We start from the raw sequence: 20,912 nt of genomic DNA, 5'->3' as shown, positions 1-20,912 counted from the left end.
TTGAATTGATTTAGTCGTCAGATAAACTAGTGGTTTAAACATAGAAAAGTCTCGTAAAAATGAATTATTTACACATTATTATAAAAACGAAAGATACAATCAAATTGTAAGCGGAAAAAAATGATGTTGGTCCATTAAGTTCTTAGTTATGCAAGTAGTATCCTGATTCTCGAGTTCTTAATTAGCAATCTTAATTCATTAACATTTAACAGTTACCATAATAACATCGAAATAAAACGAGATTGGTGTCATGTGAAAGAGACTTTGTAACCACCTTAATTAAAACCCACAAAACTTCATAGGCCAAGCAAAGAAGACACGCACTCAATTGCAAAGATATAAAAATAAAAATTAAATCTTGGTGACAAAAGGGGAAATCTTTTCGATGGAAGATACTACTACTAAAATTGTCGTTTATATCAGCAAAGGGTTTTTGTAGGGTTTCACTCTTCTCCCACAAAGAAAGATATACATAAGAGATACCTCATCACTGTAACACTACTAACACATAGTATTTCTCTTTTGTTTCATTTTTTTCAATTTCTGGCCAAGAAAAGAAATGGGTTCTTTGAGAAATGGAGAAACAGAGAGAAGCTTGTTCGAGCAGAAGAAAATTGAAGACGATGAGGAAGAACCCATTTTGATGGAGCAACCGCAGAGGTTTTGCATGTTTCCAATCAAGTACCCACAGCTTTGGGAGATGTACAAGAAGGCAGAAGCCAGTTTCTGGACTGGTATTGTGTGTGTGATAAGCAATTATGAATGATCGTTGTTAAATTTCTTGAAAAGATCATGTTTTTGTTTGTTACGGGTAATTTGATTATATTTGTGTTATAATCCAATTAATCGAATTTGGCATTCTTTTGGATTGTTTTGTATGATTGGGGGAATGCTAAATCTTGATTTTGATGATTAGTTCTAAAGATTTGACCTTTTTAGCATTCGTGTGTTGTTTTGATTGCGAAAATAGTGAAATCTATTTAGTGGCTTTGCTTATCTAAAAGGGCTATAGATGGAAATATGTATTTCAAATTTAATGATTAATGATCAAACTTGATTCAAAAACTGCATTTTCTGTCTCCTATGTTTTTAGGATACATATCGAATGCATGTTTTGGTTCCACATTATGTTGCTTTTGTTGTGTTTTGACACAGAAAAACTTGATTCTCAGCTGAGGAGGTTGATCTCTCACATGATGTGCAGCAGTGGGAAGCTCTGTCTCAACCCGAAAAGCACTTCATAAGCCATGTGTTAGCATTCTTCGCTGCTTCAGATGGAATCGTTTTGGAAAACTTGGCTGCTCGTTTCCTCACTGATGTTCAGATTGCAGAGGTGATTAAAGATTATGTGTATAATCTGTGGTAAAGAATCCTATGACTGAGACTAGATACCTATGTTCGTTGTCTGACTGTGAAACGAGTTGCACCGTCAACAAAATTGATTGAATTTGGATGATATAGTCATTTTTATAGGATGCCACTTTCTTATGCGACCAGACTTTTTTTCTGTTTGTATGAAGCTTCTCTGATACTCCATCCGTTATTTCATAGTTGAGACACTTCTTTTTGGCACAGAGTTTCAGAAATTAATGTTTAGAACCCGTTCACTTTCCCATTTACAAAATGGGAAGAATTAAATCTGAATCTAATGTATTGGGTAGGGCCCACACAATTGTGGGCGGTTTCTGCTGTTTAGTGAGTAAGAATAGCACTCTTTTTTTGCGGGTAGGGCCCACACAATTGTGGGCGGTTTCTGATTGTACAGACAAAATTGCCCTTATGAAAAGAGTTAATTAGAGGGGAAACGAAAATGCTAGGGGTAATTGAGTAACTATACTTCCATTTCTTGGTGGACTAGAATTGAAAACCACCTCTCTCGTAAGATTTATTTCTGGAATTTTTTGGCTGAACAGTGCGGGCCCTAGTACAATTCAAGGGCCGAGAAGTAATGAATCATGGAAGGTGAACATCATATTTACCCCCTAATTGAACCCATTTCTGGGCATATCTGGAAAAGTGAACGGGTCCTTAGTGTGTTAAGTGGGTAGGTCTTAAAGTAGATAAAGTAAGAAAGAGAGAAAAGTAGATAGAATAAAGTAGAAAAATGAATAAAGTGGAGAGAATAAAGTAAGTGAGAGAATGAAGTATTAAAGAAAAAGTGAGTTAATTACTAGCATATGTGGAAACAGCTCAACTATAACAGTCTTCCCGAAATGGAAAAACGACTCAACTATGATAGGAATGGAGGGAGTACTTCGCATACGAGAAGTTATTCACTGCCAACTATTTAATCCTGTTTTTCCAGCTTGATAGTTTTGAGAATCTGTTGGAGAATGTGTATTGATGATTTCAAAAAGTGGTTTTGCACCATCATTCTTCTTGATAAGGAAATACTCGACTATGTTAGTTTATATCTTAAATGGCTGATATCGATTCTTCTGGTCATTATTTATAGGCTCGGGCGTTTTATGGATTTCAGACTGCTATGGAGAATATTCATTCGGGTATAAATCATTTTAAACGTTCTGATGGTATTTTGGTAGCTTCCACACTTCTTGAAGCTGATTATTGACTTCTTTATGTTTTCATACAGAGATGTATAGCTTGCTCTTGGAAACATATATCAAAGACTCAAAAGAGAAGAGCAGATTGTTTAATGCAGTCGAGAACATCCCCTGCGTTGCACAAAAAGCCAATTGGGCCTTGAATTGGATTAAGAGGTATAATTAGTTAATTACTAGGATAAGAGAGTTGCCTTGTTTGAATTTCTCAATTCTCATTGCTTAACTATGTATAGAACATTTATGATACCTCCAAGTTGTCATAGACAATACATTTGGACTGCTACGAGCATCAGTGAGTGGAAATCAAGTCTCCTTATGTTTCTGCAACAATGCGCCTTATTTCCTAATTCACAATGTTATATGTGTTGTATAACTATCGTCATGCGGATAACTTACACTAACATTGATATGCAGCACGAGCACGTTTGCTGAGAGACTCGTTGCCTTTGCCTGCGTTGAGGGCATTTTCTTCTCTGGAAGGTATGGCCCAGTCAGCTCTCTATTTCTCATCCATCTCTCACCTTTTGTTTATCTAGTTTCCTTCTATCATCAGCTTCTGCTCGATATTTTGGCTTAAGAAAAGGGGATTGATGCCTGGCTTGACGTTCTCTAATGAACTCATTTCTAGAGACGAGGGTCTGCACTGTGACTTCGCCTGCCTCCTATACTCGTACGTCCTCCTCTCCTACCCAACGTTAGCTATGAGAACGAGGGAGTTAATCCCCCGTTTTTCAATTTCTGCAGGTTACTTCAAAAGCAACTGAGTTGGCAAAGGGTCCATCTTATTGTAGAAGAAGCTGTTGAAATCGAGATTGAATTTATTTGTGATGCCCTCCCTTGTGCTCTCATTGGTATGAACTCGACACTGATGAGCCAATACATCAAGTTCGTTGCTGATCGACTGCTGGTACCTCTCTCTTCACTGGAAAATATGACCTTCTTTGGCTCTATTACATATCTCCTTTCATCTCTCTCTCTCTCTCTCTCTCTCTCAGGTTTCTTTAGGGTGTCCGAAGGCGTACAATGTTGAGAACCCTTTTGACTGGATGGAAATTATATCGTTACAGTAAGCATCATGAAATATGAGATTGATATATGATCTTGAAATCCAACTGCATATTGTAAAGGCTATTACTTGAACAGGGGAAAAGCCAACTTCTTCGAGAGAAGGGTAGGCGACTACCAGAAGGCGTCCGTCATGTCAAGTTTGCAGGACGGCTCCAAGAATTTCGAGTTCAAGACGGACGAGGACTTCTAGAAGCGGCACCACTACTTGATGCTGAATAAGGGCATCTATATACTCAGAAACATTTTATGTGAGTGTAGCATTTATCAATTGCTCAGATTCTTGGAAACAAACATAATTCAAATTTCAAATATTATCAACAGTATAGACATATGCAAATAAAAAATATCATCTATTAATCTGATTTGATTTCGTATAGGAGGAGATAGACTCCCACAAGGATGTAATACAGTAGTAGTTGTTTTTTACTTGATGCTCTTCCATTTTTGTTCTTTTCACTTATTAGAGCATCTCCAATGGCGGACGTCCGGTCGGACGTGCGCGACGGGCGACCGGGATGTCCGCCATTGTGGCAGGGGAGGTCGGATACGGACGTCCCGTGAGGACGTCGGGTGTCCTCGGACGTCGGCGCGACGGGCGGGCGGACGTCCGCCATTGTGGCGTGGGTCGGACGTCCGATTTTTAATTTTTTTTTATTTTTTTTTAAACTCTATATATACGGCTCGTTGAATTTTATTTCATTCGCACCACTTGTGTTAACAAGTTTCTCTCTCTACATCTCTAATCATGTAATTTTCATTCGCACCACTTGTGTTAGTATTTTTTTTTTTGTTTTATTACTATGTATTTTTTTTTTCAAATCATGTATGTTTTTTTTAAATGAAGTTATTAATTTTTCCCGTTCGTATTTGTGTTGAAATTTTATTTCCGTAAACGTAAATTGTTTTATTTGTGAATTTGTGATTTTTTTATTGCGGGAAGTCCTAGTGGGAAGGGCTATACATGCCCACCGGTTCCGGTTCCGGCGGTTAACCGCCGCGCCGGTTCCGGTTCCGAACCGGAACCGTAGCCTTTTTCCCGAACCGGAACCGTCGGAATTCGGGTCGCGGTCCGGTTCCGGTTCAAGATATTTCGAACCGGAACCGTCACCGAACCGGCGGCTAACCGGCCGAACCGCCGGTTCGGGCGCGTTTTTCAAGGCATGTGGATGGGGCAGACCGGCGGCAGCTTTTCAGCTGAAAAACCGGCCGGTTCAGGCGGTTTTTGGGTCGTGAACCGCCGGTTATCCGGCGGTTAACCGTGAAAACCGGCGGTTAACCGCCGGTTCAGGGGGTTCCGGATGCGGCGCGAGAAACGAGGCGACATGACGCAGCTTTTGCAGACGGTTTCGTTGACCGAACCGGCGGTTTCGTCCCGGAAACCGGCAGTTTTCCGCCAAAAACCGCCGGTTTTGCCGATTTTTCAATTTTTTTTTCAAATTTCAAATTCGAATTCTTCCATTTCCCCCCCATTTTTATCTATAAATACCCCCCTCTATCCTCATTTACATTCACCCCACTCTTGTGTTAATAAGAGTTTCTCTCTTCAATCTCTCAATTCTCTCTCTTTGTCTCCAATTTCTCATTTGTGCTATTGTGCTTCCATTTAATTACGCAAGTGCTACTCTTATTACGCTTTACGCATTGTTATACACTTATACTTGTTCCCGTAGTTCTATAAGTTGTCTTCCTTTCTCAATTGCTAAAACAAAAAAAAATATTATTCCATATTTCTATATTTCTACATAGCAATATGTCTTTATCCCGAGAAGGTCGTGTTGATAAGGGAAAGGGAAAGGCCAAGAGGCCATCTCGGAGATCCGTTATTGATGAAATTTCTCAAATGAACATGGATGAGTGGCAGGTTAATATTTATTATCTACTAATTTAATTAATTTTGAATTACATTACATTATTGTTCATAATTTTATTTTGTATTTACAATACAAATATTATTTTGTAGGCTCGAGAAGAGCAAGATGTGGCACATGCTATTGCTCTCTCTCGCTCTCAATCCCAAGGCGATGCTTATGTTGGTACCGGTAGTGGTGCTCCCGGTCGCGGTGCCTATTCCCAACAAAGTCCAACCCCTGTGAATGTTGATGAAGACGATGATGATGATGATGATGACGAGGAGGAGGAGGGGGAGGAGGTAGAAGAGGTTCAAGAAATGCCACCCCCACCACCACCAAGGAGTCGGCGTGGTCGTGGACAACCTCCTCAACCTCCTAGACCAGCTGAAAGGTCTTTAACCTCAAACATCATGGTGAAACATTTCAAGAAGGTACAAGATAGTAACGATCCTAACACTTATAATGTGTATTGCAACTATTGCGAAAACGTATACACATTCCGAAGGGGTGGAGGATACGGTACATTTACCCGTCACATGGAGAAAGCGCATCCGGTCGAGTTTGGTATCGCTCCAACCCAAACTCAACTCAACTTTCAACATGGAGTCGGGACCGGGAGTGGGACGGGTTCATCCCAAACATCAGGTACGTGTAGCAATACTCTTTTGAAATATGATCATAAAAATGCTCTTAATGTGATGTCTAGATTTGCCGTTATGAAACATTTTCCATTCAATGCTTTTGATAACGATGCTTTTGAGTCGAGTATGCGGCAAGTTTATAATGCCGCTGCAAGAAAATTGAGTCGAACTTCAATGACTCGGGCCGTTGTTCGACAATGCATGGAAAAGAAGGCTCAATTAGGTACGTTTATTATTAACTTAGGGCATAAAGTTTCTATTTGTTCTGATGTGTGGACTGATTGTTTTTGTAAAAATTCGTATATGGGCATCACTGTGCATTTCGTTGATCACAGTTGGACTTTAAACAAACGTTTGATTGCATTTCGGGAATTTCCCGCACCACACACTGCACAAGCAATTGCTCAATTGATCATTCAAGTTTTGAATGAATTTCAATTGATCAATAAAATTTTTTCAATTGGTTTTGACAATGCTAGCGCTAGCACTGCTAGCATAGATGAACTAATCAGTGTCTAGACGACAAAAGGAGCAATCTCTCCGCCAAGAACATGGAAGCCACTATGTTACTTGACGATTGGGCAAAGGCGGACATGAGAGCACAAGAGCCGGATTTCGACTTCCGTGTAGAGAGTGATGGTGAAGAATTTTCTTCCGATGGTGATGACGAGGTCAGAAGCGAGAGCACTCAACATTAGCAATGAGTCGACGGGGGGCGGTGAACGGCGAGCACAGCCGACCAAAAAGGTAAGCAAGGTAAGAGAACTACGTGGGCTTTGATTCCTCAATAAAATTGTGGATACGTAGGCACCTCAACTTAAATTTGAAAAGTTTAACTTCGAAAGTTTAAGTTGAGCTCAAGCCCTTTTCAATTATTTTTTTCCCCCCCATTTCATGTTTTTTTATCTGTAATTATAATGTATCGTTGTTGCGGCTAAGTTGTACTTGAAGATCATTAAAATATATTCCCCATTTGATAAGTATCTTATTGGTGAAAAAATGGATATCTTTAGGGCAAATGGTACTGGAACACAAATTTATATATGATCTTGAAGTATCATCCAGATTCCATATATAAATTTGTGTTCCAGTACCATCTGCCTCAAAGATACCCACTTTTTCACCAATAAGATATTTATCAAATGGGGAATATATTTTAATGATCTTCAAGTACAATTCTTCTCGGAATCAACCATTTTTTCTTGCAAAATGTTGCCAATTTTCTAAGCAAACACGTATCAGCACGCCATATACACATTGCTGCATTGGAAGATCAAATTGCCCCTATTAGAAATGCAGCAATGTGTATATGGCGTGCTGATATGTGTTTGCTTAGAAAATGGGCAACATTTTGCAAGAAAAAATGGTTGATCATAAGGTAAGAGAACTACGTGGGCTTTGATTCCTCAATAAAATTGTGGATACGTAGGCAACTCAACTTAAATTTGAAAAGTTTAACTTTGAAAGTTTAAGTTGATCCCAAGCCCTTTTCAATTTTTCCTTTTTCCCCCCATTTCATGTTTTTTTTATTTACCTTCCGAGTCCCACGAGGCGACGACACTTGTAAATTATATTATATTGTTGTATGTTGTTGTATTGTATACTTATGTATTGTAAATTGTAATGTATCGTTGACTCGTTGTCCGTTACAACTCAAAATCAATAATTTTTTTTTTCATTTTCTCCATATTCGTCTTATTTGTGCTTGAATTATGCATTGTCTTGTTCCGATTTATTGTATAAAGCCAAATTTCAAATTTCTAAAAAAAATAAAAATAAATAATTGAACCGGCGAAACCGCCGGTTCGAAAACCGGAACCGCCAAAACCGCCGGAAAACCGGCGGTTCCGAACCGGAACCGGAACCGGAACCGTGAAATAGCCTCACGGTTCGGTTCCGGTTCCGCCAACCGCCGAACTGGAACCGGCGGTTCCGAACCGGAACCGCCGGTTCGTGAACCGTGGGCATGTCTAGGAAGGGCGATGGGAAGGGCAGATTGTGAAGGGGATGTCCTAGTGACGTGGCAGTGGGATGGGAAGTCTTAGTGACGTGGCGGGAGGTGTTTTCGGGATGTCCTAGTGGATGTCCGAGTGAGACATCCGCCCACTGGAGATGCTCTTAGAGAAGTTTTGGAATTTTGATGCTTCTGTTTTTTGTTAAAACTTTTAGTACAAAAGTTATGAATTTGTTATGTGTTCTGTAGTTTCAAAATACACACATACAGATAAAGCGACTTCCAATTGTATTGGAAGCTTGTGTAAATCAAATAGTAGTATGATTGTACTATTCAATAAGTTTTCATCACATCATCCTTCATAAAATATAGAAAAATCTGTATAATGCTCAATGTCTACATATATATAATTTAAATAGTTTATAATTAAATAAAATGGTAAATGGATTAAATGTCTATACCAAGTTCTCTTTTTTCCATTAGTTCTCTAATATATGTAAATTAGAACTGTTAAACTGTAAACGGGACCAAAAATTATAGGTCTTGATTCGAAAGGTAAGAAATCAAACTTTTTACTTTAAAACAATTAGACACAAACTTACTCTTAATTAAAAAACGAACGAAAAAATTATACATGTTGCTATCTCAAAAAAATTAAAAGAGATATTGTAATTGTAACATTATAAAAAATTATATAATTAACTAAAATCAGGTTAAACATTATGTTATTTGCTATTTTTCGATACTTGATCAAAACCTTGAAAATATCAACAACAGTAACATCCAAAATATTTGTGTCAACAGTTCAACACACATGCCAACTTAAAAATAGGAACGATGTGATTGAGGTGTCTCACTTAGTCACATCTTTTAAATTACAGGTAATGTTTGCAACTTTTCCCCATGCATTATTGTTCACTTACAAAATCAATTACTCCACTAGCTACTTAATTACTCCAATCACCTAAATTAAGTGTATTATTTTGAATTTGATACAAATTTTAATATATGCCAACATGCCATATATATAAATGGAGAAGGAGATTAAAAAGAAAAAAGAAATTGTAAAAGAAAACTGGAATATACTCTTCTTGCGTGGAAGGAGGAATTATTATTATATATGGATGCAGATCATGACTGCCACCATTTTTGATCTGTTTGTCTTTTCATATTCAATGTTTTCTTGATCATGAGTTGAAAATTAGGGCATTATTTTAGTGGCAGAAACAATTATTGTCCCAATGTTGTCAACACAACCCTAACACTTGTGCTGTTGTGAGTGGGCAACAAACCATGCATTTTTGTCTCTTAATTTGGCTATTGAGCTCACTAGAGGACCAACTTGTCCTAAAAATTAGAGATATTTTTATTTTTGTGAGGTTTAGGTCCACCCCTTATCATCTTGTATAGGTGTTTGGTAAAAGAAAATCTTATCTTTAGTTCTTTTTGAATTAGCTTAAGATAAGATAATGAAATGTTAATAGAAAAAAGGAAAAAAGAAAAAAAAATCTTCTCTTTGCCCCTCCTTTGTATGACAATAAGGGTCATAATAAAAAGTTAGTTTGATCTAAGTTAGCACAATTGAACTCCCTACAAACTTCTCCTTTAATATGTTACTTAGATAATTTGGCGATGTTGTTTGTCGTACAACAGAGACTGAAGAAAGCATTGTGTACAAATATGTTATGGTGCCACTGAAAGAGGTTTTTTTTCAGTGTGTCGCTCTTAGATTCCCCCCTCCATTTCGAACTTCTGGATCCGCCACTTGCCTAAATCATTTTACTAATATAAACTATCTCAAACAATCAATCTAACAACAAAAGGATGGACCCTTTGGAGAGACAAATTGGAGCAATAATTTGAGGCTCATGTTCATTTGTTGGGGTCTAGAAAACTCAGCCTTATATTCATAGACACACACCGATATAAACGGGGGAAAAGTCGAAAAGATTGCTTTCATGAATGAAGTCTTTAGACACACACGGTTGTCACAAATTGCAATGATAAGTTAGTATTTTATTTGAGAGTGTAGATAGGGTTTGTTGCACGTGATGTATAAGGACTTTTAGGGCACATAGTCCCCACAATGTAACCTCAAACTCTGCATCCAAAGCTCAAGTTCGAGCCCTATAAATTCTAGCACAAGTTCTTGCATGGATGCTCGAATTAGGGTTTTTGAGATTAATCAAAGCATCATTCCAAATCAGAGTTAAAGAAGAAGAAGGTGACGATGGCGAAGAGGTTTGAGAAATTAAGGAGGATGGTGAGACAACTGAGAGGAAAGCTGTACATTGTTAGAGTTTGCATAACTATGCTTCTCTCTTGGGACAAGTATTCTTAACATGTGGCCTAGTTTTAAGGGTTTTCTTCTTCTTTTTTGTGGTAGTGTAAATTCATGTGTAATAGGGTTTGGTCTTGCTCTAAGTAGTTTGAGCTTTTTAGAGTTCTCTTTCCACTCCTCTTCTCTCGTGCATAGATTATAGATACATGCAAATTATTAATCAGAATAAAAGTAGCAGAAGCAAAACTACTCAATTTAACTTGTTGTGGAAGAATGGAATATATTACGTGCAATTACAAGCTTAATTTTGTAATAATATATCAAGCTGGGTGCTGATTATATACTAATAGTAGTGTTGGTAATTTTATGCATGTTTATTGCAGCATATTAGAGTTCATATCAGAACAAATTAACAATAAAGGCGGCTGCCAATATATAATATTATAGTAATATATATAGAGAGAAGTGGGGTGAGGGGTTCAAATGTGTGTGATGATAATGCTATATTCTTCAATTTGTGTGATTATCATTGTTTAATAAGTAATAGTAGTATAAAAATATTAAGAGACGAGTTCACCACTTCTCTCACTAATGGACTTCCATGAAAGATTTCTTAGTCTATATGTCCTTTTCAATTATTCTCGAACCTCCGAGATAGCGTATCGGCAAGTTTTCTTTTCTTAGTATATTTTCAAATTATTAAATAAATATAGTGTGAATTTTCTGATATCGTATGGGAAAAATCATATATAGCTAGCCACAATGGTCAAATTTAGTGTGATTAATTAATTGATACTCATAAAAGTTTAATTTTTCTAGTTATTTTAGGGAGGAAAAATGTGTATCTTTTTTGCTTGATACATATTTTAAGCATTTTTTCTTTTATTTCTTTTCTTTTTAGATTGATACATATTCAAAGAAAAAAATTTATTTTTTTCTCATTTATCATGCACAGCCATATAACCTTTAAAAGTTAAAACCTTAAACGAACTAAACCATGTATTTATTCGTTTGCATTTATTGGTTTGCAAAAAGAAAGAGAGATGGTTAAGTTAAACAAGATGTAAAAACACAATTGACATGACAAAAACATGGATGTAACTTAAGCCATTATATAAACAAAACCTATCATATGCTTGTCTTGAATTAGAAATATACAAGCATAAATGCAAGAATCTCAACAAATAAAGTTAAAGGCAACATAGATTTCTTATTCCACATTGCAAAATTTAGGGCCATACATATAAAGAATTAACACTACTGCACAAGATATGGAGTCTTCATTCCTTGCCCAAAATCACAATGCAAAATTTACCGCGTCTTATCATCTCTTCGGCTCACCAACGCTGCTCAGCACCTTCGCCGAGGTCGTGCCATCGTCCCCTCCTTTTTTCGGGGTCAGCCCTTGCTTGGGTCCCTGTGAGAGCATCTATCAGCCGAGGCAAGGGAACACTTATTTAAGTTACTCGATGAGTTTACTTACAGCTCCTTTTTGGGCCGTTAACCTCCTGATTGAAGGGGCTCGGGCTACTGACGAAGCAGCTGCAGCTGCTGCCACGCGTATCCTGCAGAAGAATATCGAAAGCAGAATTCAAATATACGTATATACGCAAGTGCATATGCATATCGTGTCTATACTCCGTTTTTAAAGTACCTTTTATGGACATCAACATACTCATCCGTCTCATCAACAATCTCCTCCTGCATCACAAAAGAGAAATCCATGAAACCAAATACTACAAAGGGATGGATTTTAAAATACGATGAATCTCTCTCTACCTGTAGAAGTTCTTCGAAAACATCTTCTAAGGTGATGATGCCGATGACCTCACCATCTTCAGACTCATCCGGAACAACCAACCCTTGCAGAACTGCTTCATTATAAGCGAGGTTAGCTTTGGATGCCGGCTTTGAAACCTTATCAATGTCAACGACAACGGTATTTGAGTTATCTTCTTTATTTGTTAGCAATGGGGTGGTTATATCTGAATCTCCGTTTGTGGGTTCGTTCCCCTCAGACTTCTCCAAAATCGACGGAGGTCTTTTGCTTTCTCCTTTTGGCTTCACAACAGCAGCCATATGGCTGCTACCCTTTTGAAACTCGTTGAGTATGTCGTAAAGGGGCATATCTGCAGGAACACTGGAAAAGCAATGGCACAGATGAAATCTGAAACCTTTATAGTCAATTATACAATGAGCATGTCGATAGATCAACATCATACCGAGGAATTCTTCGAATAGAAACAGCACTGACAGGGGTCTCTGTTTCTGCTCTCACGGTGAGAAGGCTTTTTACCTAATACCGCTATTCGTGTGAGAGTCGAGCATTAAGGATAACGATATAGTGAAGTCCATTTTCAGAATCTTACCAGTAAAAGTCCGATAATGTTCCTTGGATTTCCAGAATACACGGGAACGCGGCTATGACCACGAGCCAGAACCTTACCAATTGCTTCCCTGAGAGGACAAATCAAGTTATACGATGTTTTTCTCGAATAAATAAACAAAATTAAGTAGACTGAATGAAAACTCAGGCATTTTGAAAGGCATATATCGATGTATCATATATGCTTTACTAACGAAGCTTGAATAACGTCGTTCCTATCTGAGCAATGTAAAGAAACCGTTTCTATCAGGCAAGGAATTCTTACCAGTCGAGCTTTGAATTAACATCCAGCGAAAATGTTGACTCAATTGGCGTCATCGCCTCCTCGGCAGTCTGGCCGAGAAACAGTAAAACTAGATTAGATAAAGATGCTTTCATAACATTAATAATTGAGATTACTCTACATTTATCAGTGGTCCTATGGATCTCAGTACCTTCTCTGTCAAATCTAGCGCTCCACTAATGATTGTTGTCTCATCATGGGTTAATTCACCGCCTTTTCCGGCCTGAAAACAAAAGAGAACAGCTTAATTTGGTCATGATCAATGACTTGAGCAACTTGCAAGTGGTTTACCTCCTGGCTGTGAATAGAAACGAGAGCTTTCAGCTGAGCTCGTCTAAACAGTGCATCATTGTGTCCTAGAACCCAATCCAGAACCTGAATTCATTGAACGACCAAATTCACGAGTTCCAATCGACTTAAGATCAAACTTCAGCATTGAAAGCCAGGGAATATCTAAAAAACACATTGGCAGTTGATAATTACCTTGCCAATTGGGTAAGCAATCGGGTAGCAAACGATCATCAGAAAACGAACAAGCCACACACAGTTAGCACCCACGGCGAGACCATATCTAGTGCATATTGCTTGAGGGATGACCTGAAACAGTAATAAGAAAAACTCATCAGAGAATGAAAACCAAAAAATTGACGGTCGGGAAGAAGGAAGCTGAACACGTATAAATCAATACCTCTCCGAAAAATAAGACAAAAGTAACTGATAGTATAATGGCAACATACTGATTGAAGATCTTATCTAGGTATAGAGGAAGTGCCTGCAAGTTGCAAATGAAAGTAAGCATATATGCAATACAGAGAATATGCAATTTGGCTTGTTTCCGGCTTCTTTGAAGACTGAGAAACACATATCAGAACAACATTATCAGGGGAAATCGTACCTCCATTGCAGCAGCATTACATAAAAGCAATGTCACAAGAAGCTGATGCTGCTTCTGAACCACCGGAAATATCGCAGCTGATGAAAAATTGACTAGGTTCAGATTGAAAGGTAAAAAGGTATAAAAAGAGAGAGATCCGTCAAAATCACTTTGCTAAGGTATACTCTAGAGCTGCAATCCCAACTATTAGTTACACTTCCAACATCGGCTAAGCAATAGCATAAGTCAAGAAAATCGAGATTTCAGTATTTGCTTCTCCCATCTTCATCCTATTATCATCCCAAATTAACCTTTCAACAGCTAAGTAATATAACAGTGAATCATCACAAAACTTTAAAAAACAAGATCCAATCTTTATCCAGTTTCAAAGATACCCTAGAACTTCTTCTATCTAGTATATCAACATTTCAAGCAATCCAATGTCTCCAATCATAATCAAACCGCAAATTTTCCATCTTTACTCAATCCCCATCAATTTATAAAACTAAAATCAATCATAAGCCTATAATTCCAACTACCTCAAAAAAACAAAATTCAAAACCAGCCCAAATCAGTCAAACCCCAAAGCCAATCACAACCATCACAGAATCAGTCATCACATATTCACAATCCAAAACAAGAAAAACATCGAATAGCCAAAAAAAGATTGAAAATTTCGGAGAGATAAAAAGGGATAGTGTTTCTAACCAGACTGTTTCTTCTCGGCAGGGGTGCCGCTGCGCTGGAGGATCTCGAGCTCGACGAGGCCGAGCGACATGAGGCCGAGAGTGAGGCCCGACATTACCCCGGCGAACATCACCAGGATGCAAGATATTCCCGCGTATACGTACCACCACACGGTGCCGAACTCTATCTCCGATCCTAACATCCCACCGCCGCCGCCGTTCTTCAACGCTATCGACAGCAGCGCCGCCGCATTTACAAAGTGCATAATTGTGAGCTCCGCTGCCAGCAGTGTGATGTGAATTTCCGGTTTGAGTCTATGCGCGATGAGATATCATCCAGTGGAGAGAGCGAAAAGGGGTAGTTGGGATTTGCAGGGTGTGTAAGAAAAAAATTGTGAGAGGCTCCCAACTAGTCAATTAGGAGTAGACACTGATTTAGATTAAACAAAATATACCCATTTACAGACTAATTGTGAATCAACAAAATATATCCATTTTCATTTTTTGCACTCAATGTAATTTGCTATAAAGCATACTCATTTTCTAGTATATCCTCTTAAGATAACTCACTTTCTATGTCATACCTAAGATAACATATTATTAAAAATAAAAATAACTTTATTTCTATTTTTTTCCTTCTTGTTTATTATCTCTTTACTTGAACATACAAAATAAAGTTGTATTCCATGCCACCTAAAAAATGGGTCTATCTTTCTTAGAATGGAGGGAATATCTATTTATAACAATATAATACGAGAGCAGATGATATATAAGTTGTATTTGTTTAAACTTAATTTTTAAAAAGGTGGGGAGAGAGATATAATATGAGGATAATATATTGACTAAGACACATATTTATCCATTTTTTTGAAGTTATAAAAATTAATTTATATTACTACATTTCACTTAAATCAAATTAATATCTAACCATTATTATTGACTTTTATATTTGACTATAGTACCTATACAAAATTTCTATTATATGGTCGGATCACAGAAGCTGTCAAAATAACTTGATAATATAAAGAAATGGTGTAAAGGAGAAAAACTGCATCACATGATAAGTGTGCAGCGTTGATTGTCTGTGTATACAAGAAATGGAATCATTCGTAGGAGTATTTGTTTATTCTGTAGATCCGAATATGTATTGACATTTTTTTAGGTACACAAAACAAACATTGTGTATTATTTGTGTGTTATTTTTGGATCCACAAAACAAATATAGGTGTGAAGATATATTTACGTTTTTTTTTTTTGGATCCACGGCCCTTTTGAATTCTCGTGCCAAAAAATGCTTTAAGTAACGTGAAACGGAGGGATTAGTATGTAAATTCACATATACTACTCCACTAGTTATCTTCGTGTTACCTTATATCATTAAAACCAGAAAATCACACTTAACACGTAAAATCAATCTATTCATGATATGTACGTAGAAAAAATGAGTAGTATAAATTGAATTTTCAGTTTTTTATGGAATTTGAACTTTACTAATGCATTTATAGGTAAAGAGATGCAACCATTATACTTAAGGTCCAATGATTGAATTTTTTTTCCCATTTATATACTATAAACAATAGTTTTTATTTGTAGCAGTTTTCAACAACTTAATTAATCTCCATTATTGGTAGAAATTTGGAAGTTGAAACTTGAAAGCCCCGGAGGGAATGATTTGAAGAGAATTGTTATATTGTGGACATTGTTATCTTGTTATACTTCCTCCGTCCACGAAAAATAGGGCACTTTGTGAATGACACGGGTTTTAATGTATAGTTGGTAAAGTAAGGGAAAAGGGAAAAGAGAAAAAAAATAAGAGAGAAATAGTGTTAATGGAATGTGGGTTCCATATTATTAGTAAGAGAAGGAAAAAAGTAAGAGAAAACTTTCCTTTTTTGAATGTACCCTATTTTTCGTGGACAACTAAAAATGATAAATGTACCTAATTTTTTTGTGTACAGAGGGAGTAGACTTGATTAGATTTCTTTTTAGTTGGTGTTGAATGATTTGTCGTAGTGTGGAGTATATTCTAATGCAATTTTGTACTCCTGGTGTTGAATTATAGGGGAATTTGGTATCAAAATTTTCAAAACTTTTTATAGGTTTATATTTTATGTGATTTTGGATTCTTTTGGTCCGGATTTATTTTTCATAAATTTCGTCATTTCACACTGAGTAAAAATCCAATCTGAAATTCGGAATACTCACCCCTAGGTTGACATAATCATTTACCATTTGTTGTTGAGATATAGTATTAGCTTATTCCAACTACTTTCCTTTTCTGATTACCTCTTTTTTATTATGAAACAAAATCGAATTAGATTATTAATAATGTAGGAACAAATTGGGTGAAGAAGGAAGACCATCCATCCATCCCCCATAAATGTTCAAGGTTAACAAAAGACTGAGTTACCCTATGTTAACTCATTAACATGACAATAGTCATTTTAAACAATTGGTTGTAAAAAGTTTTATATTGAAGATTGTAACAAATAGCATTAGCCATTAGTTAGTATAATGTTCTGATTTGAAAAATATTAGTAACTCTAGACTTAGATAGATAAACATCACCAACTAGTAATGTCTATATCTGTAAATACCATTTTAATGTAGATTTTTTTTTATAATTATCAAGATGATAAGGATAGATGAGTCACAGGCCACTCTACCATTATTTTTTACTACTATTGAAGTGCAATGATTGATTTTGAAAATCATTTAACCACCTAAGTCTATAATAACTATAAACATGGCCAAATAAATTTGATCAAAATTAAATAGGAGTACTAATATTAAAAGCAAATTATTCAAAAAGGGGAAATTTTAAAGAGAGTAAAACTCTCTTTGGTGAAGATGGATTCTATGAATTTCAATGGAGAATTCTAATTCTATGAATCTCTCGACGCCATCTTCGATCTCTGTGCCGCCGCAGCCGGCGTCGTCGGGCACTTCGTGGTTTTCTGGCATTGTCCGGAGCCGCTCCTCCGCCTCCGCCTCCGCCAAGGTTCCCAACATAACCCCAGCCGCCGCTGGAGACGGCGCCGGAGGTGGAGATGGACCCATCAATAAGAAACGTCAATTTCGCGGGGTGATGTTTAAGTATGGCACGAAATCAATTCAGGTATAGGAAATTGAAAAATATCCAGAAGTTGTGAAATTAAAAAACAAGATGTGTGTTTTTTTCTTCTTCTATTTCCTTGGTTTTGATTAAGCTAGTTTATGTAGTTGGGCTGGTTTATTGAGCTGAGTGTTTTAGGGTTTTGTTCAATTAGTGATTTGTGCTGTTGATTTGTTAGTTGTAAAATTTGGAGAATGTCGCAGTCGAAGTAGTGAATTAGAGATCAAGGTTCTGAAATGGAACTGCTTTACATTTGTAAGGGTTTGAGGGTTTTAGCAGCGCCAGCGATACAAGATCTTTGAGTTGAGGTGTGAAGTGCTGATAAATACTTATTGATTTTCTGATAGTTTTTATTGGAGCTTGGAGAAATCACAAAAATTCAGGAAGATAAATGATGGAATTGTGTAATAGTATGCTGTTTCACAACGATCTGTGTTCTTAGATTTTGTACTGAGGATTGAGTGGTGATGTGAAGAATGAGCTCTTGGAGTGATATTCGAGCGAGATGTTCCCATTGAAATTTAGTGAATTGGGAAGTGGCCATGTAAAGACATTGAACTTCGTTCGTTGTTTTATTTCTTGGAGATGTTTAGATTGATTTGTAATTAGAACAGACACATTTTTGGTGAATAGCTCATTAGTTTTTGACCCAACTTTTGAGTGATTAGCCACGTCTTGTACATAGATAGCAGATATTGTTCTATTTTCAAGTTTCAACTAGTCATTCTTGATAGGTTTTTAGTGTGCCTTTGTTGTTCTTACAGTGTCATTTGTCAGAAGCAATAGACGAGATGCTCAAATTGTGGAATTCAAAGAAATATACTACGTTTCTATGTTTTTTATGATGCATCTGGATTTCTTGGGCAAGTTCTGTTTCACTCTTTCTATCAACAGGAAATATACTTAAAACTTTATGATTTAGTTACTCCTACCTTATTTCTTTTGTGATGACGGCATATAGAGGTAGCTAGAGTAAACTTGTGAGCACTATCAAATTTGTTCCTTGTGCTCATATTTCACATTGATCTTTTAAGACCCCTTTCTACTCATATCGCCTATTTTTTCTTTCTTTCTCTTGGTACAGGTTGCTTTCAAAACAGGTGATTACAAGCAGCAAGTCAATTTTTATTGGTGGGCTGACCGATGGGTTTTTAGCTACTGAGTATGTTAACCTATGCTGAATTTACTATTATTATTTTTCCCTTACCCCTGTTTTACTGATTTGGGGTTTGCATGCTCTTTCTATTTTCTTCCTCTCGTTATCTCATTCATGCATGAATTCCTGTCAAATTATTTATTTTCACTTTATCAAATGCCTAAAGTCATCTGTGTATGAACTAACAGACATTTTATGGCTTACAATATAAGAACATCTATTTATTTCATCCTAATATAGATAGTTGTCAATATTCTTGATATTTGGAGCCTTTGGCAATTGTGTTCGAGAAAGACTGCTGGCCACAAGTTCAATTTCTGTTAAAATATCCTAATAGGGATGATTGTCAATTTTATAGATATTTGGAGCCTTTGGCAATTGCGTTGGAGAAAGAGCGCTGGTCACTGGTTCAATTTCTATTTTCTTCGTCATACAGTGGTTATGGCATCTCGAGCTTGAAACAAGTAAATTTATTCTCTTTCGAAATCTTGTTCCATGGTGCCAATTTAGTGAATCTTCAATCCCATTTTTTCCCTTGTTTGTTGCTGTCATTTTGTTCTTTTATGTGCTGCTTATTTTTGGGGAGGATTTCCTGTGTGCTCAACACTTGCAAATATTGAGTGTTTACTTGCGTGTGCTAAAAACTTTAATGGTTGCATTTCTCTGAAGGACGCCGCCGAGCTTGATCAATTGATTAGTTATCTAATAAATAAGGAAGATTCTGAGGGTGTGGTGCTACTAGGACACAGTACTGGATGCCAGGTAATTAGCTGATTCTGTTTTAGTGAATAGTCATCTGATTCTTGATGCAGTTTTATCGAATGAAAGATAGCCCCATGGTCGAAGGCGTGGAATATGGCTAAGGCTTGTTTACTTTTATATTTTCTAGGATATTGTATATTACTTGCGAACTAACGCAGCATGTTCAAGAGCAGTTCGTGCAGCCATTTTACAAGTAATTTTTCTATCACAGGACACTGCTTGAAATTTATCGACACTTTAGTTTTGAATTTAGTTGCTCCAGATTTTATATGTTTTGATTCATCTAGTCTATCCAATGTTCAGGCTCCAGTTAGTGACCGTGAATACAGAGCCACTCTCCCGGAAACTGCCTCCATGATTGATTTAGCTTCAATGATGATAAATGAAGGCCGGGGATCAGAATTAATGCCAAGGGAAGCCAATCCAGATTCTCCCATTACTGCCTACAGGTGAGTAGCTTTACTGTGTGTGTTTGTGTTTTAACACACAGATAGAGAATAGTGATCTTAATATTTGTGTGTGATATGTAGATTTCATTCTCTCTGTGCATACAACGGAGATGATGACATGTTCAGCTCCGACTTTAATGAAGACCAGTTGAAGCAGAAACTTGGCCACATGTCCAACACGCCTACTCTGGTAGGGTCTCGTTCAAACTTGATGCATGGTTTAAGCCACTCGAAGTTCTAAAGCTGAAATTCATTCTGGTCCTCATAGTTAATCATTTACGTTGGTTTGAGTCTCTCATCCATGCTCGTCTATCCAATATGCTGTGATATCTTCGTCTAGAAACTCTCTGTTTACTCTGCTTAGATTTTACTTTCTTGTAGGTCATATTTTCCATGGGAGACGAATACGTACCTGAATACGTGGACAAGAAAGCTCTGGTTGACAGGCAAGAATACGAAACTCCCTCAGCTAGGCCTAACAAAATAACCTCTTAGATTAACTCGTGCAACGTATCTCTTTAGGCTGTGTGCAGCAATGGGAGGCGCAGAGAAGGCTGAAATCGAGTATGGAAACCACTCGCTCTCCAACAGAGCTCAGGAAGCTGTCCAAGCCATAATCGAGTTCATCAAGAGAGATGGCCCTAAAGGATGGGATGACCCGTGGAGCTAGCGTGTCACTTCGAACTAGGCACGTTTTTCGACCTCCATGTGATGCGTTACATATCGTTATCAGCCATCCCGCGATAGGGATATTTTACGTTGTATTAGAGATAGGTTTTATCTTTATGAATTGGATTATCTTGAATTACTTGAAATATTATAAGTACAAATTATTTGTTGTGA

General features: G+C 37.1%; 3 protein-coding genes across 3 annotated transcripts; 2 read left to right on the top strand and 1 right to left on the bottom strand.

Moving 5' to 3' along the window:
* The first annotated feature begins 356 nt into the window (after positions 1-356).
* LOC121768355 (ribonucleoside-diphosphate reductase small chain A-like) lies at positions 357-3,994 on the top strand. Its single transcript, XM_042164829.1, has 9 exons — positions 357-734; positions 1,173-1,333; positions 2,456-2,504; positions 2,594-2,720; positions 2,979-3,044; positions 3,118-3,234; positions 3,309-3,471; positions 3,560-3,630; positions 3,708-3,994. Exons 1-9 carry the CDS (start codon positions 560-562, stop codon positions 3,820-3,822), a joined length of 1,044 nt encoding a protein of 347 aa, XP_042020763.1. The 5' UTR covers positions 357-559; the 3' UTR covers positions 3,823-3,994.
* Positions 3,995-11,450: 7,456 nt separating this feature from the next.
* On the bottom strand, positions 11,451-15,040 carry LOC121768354 (DUF21 domain-containing protein At4g14240-like). Its single transcript, XM_042164828.1, has 13 exons — positions 14,610-15,040; positions 13,923-13,999; positions 13,716-13,799; positions 13,511-13,624; positions 13,319-13,402; positions 13,179-13,250; positions 13,010-13,077; positions 12,728-12,815; positions 12,581-12,654; positions 12,138-12,498; positions 12,013-12,059; positions 11,842-11,923; positions 11,451-11,775 (listed from the first exon to the last, which is right to left on the bottom strand). Exons 1-13 carry the CDS (start codon positions 14,851-14,853, stop codon positions 11,683-11,685), a joined length of 1,488 nt encoding a protein of 495 aa, XP_042020762.1. The 5' UTR covers positions 14,854-15,040; the 3' UTR covers positions 11,451-11,682.
* A 2,311-nt stretch (positions 15,041-17,351) lies between these two features.
* On the top strand, positions 17,352-20,912 carry LOC121766363 (UPF0613 protein PB24D3.06c-like). Its single transcript, XM_042162639.1, is given in 10 exon segments — positions 17,352-17,705; positions 18,787-18,822; positions 18,824-18,864; positions 19,217-19,322; positions 19,528-19,620; positions 19,748-19,813; positions 19,924-20,069; positions 20,151-20,259; positions 20,451-20,515; positions 20,592-20,912. Coding segments are annotated over 10 exon segments (1,059 nt in total). The 5' UTR covers positions 17,352-17,456; the 3' UTR covers positions 20,740-20,912.

The sequence above is a fragment of the Salvia splendens genome, chromosome 15 (genome assembly GCF_004379255.2).
Source record: "Salvia splendens isolate huo1 chromosome 15, SspV2, whole genome shotgun sequence".
Taxonomy (NCBI): Eukaryota; Viridiplantae; Streptophyta; class Magnoliopsida; order Lamiales; family Lamiaceae; genus Salvia; species Salvia splendens.
Note: the sequence above shows the minus strand (reverse complement) of the source record. Positions and strands in the feature narration are given on the sequence as shown.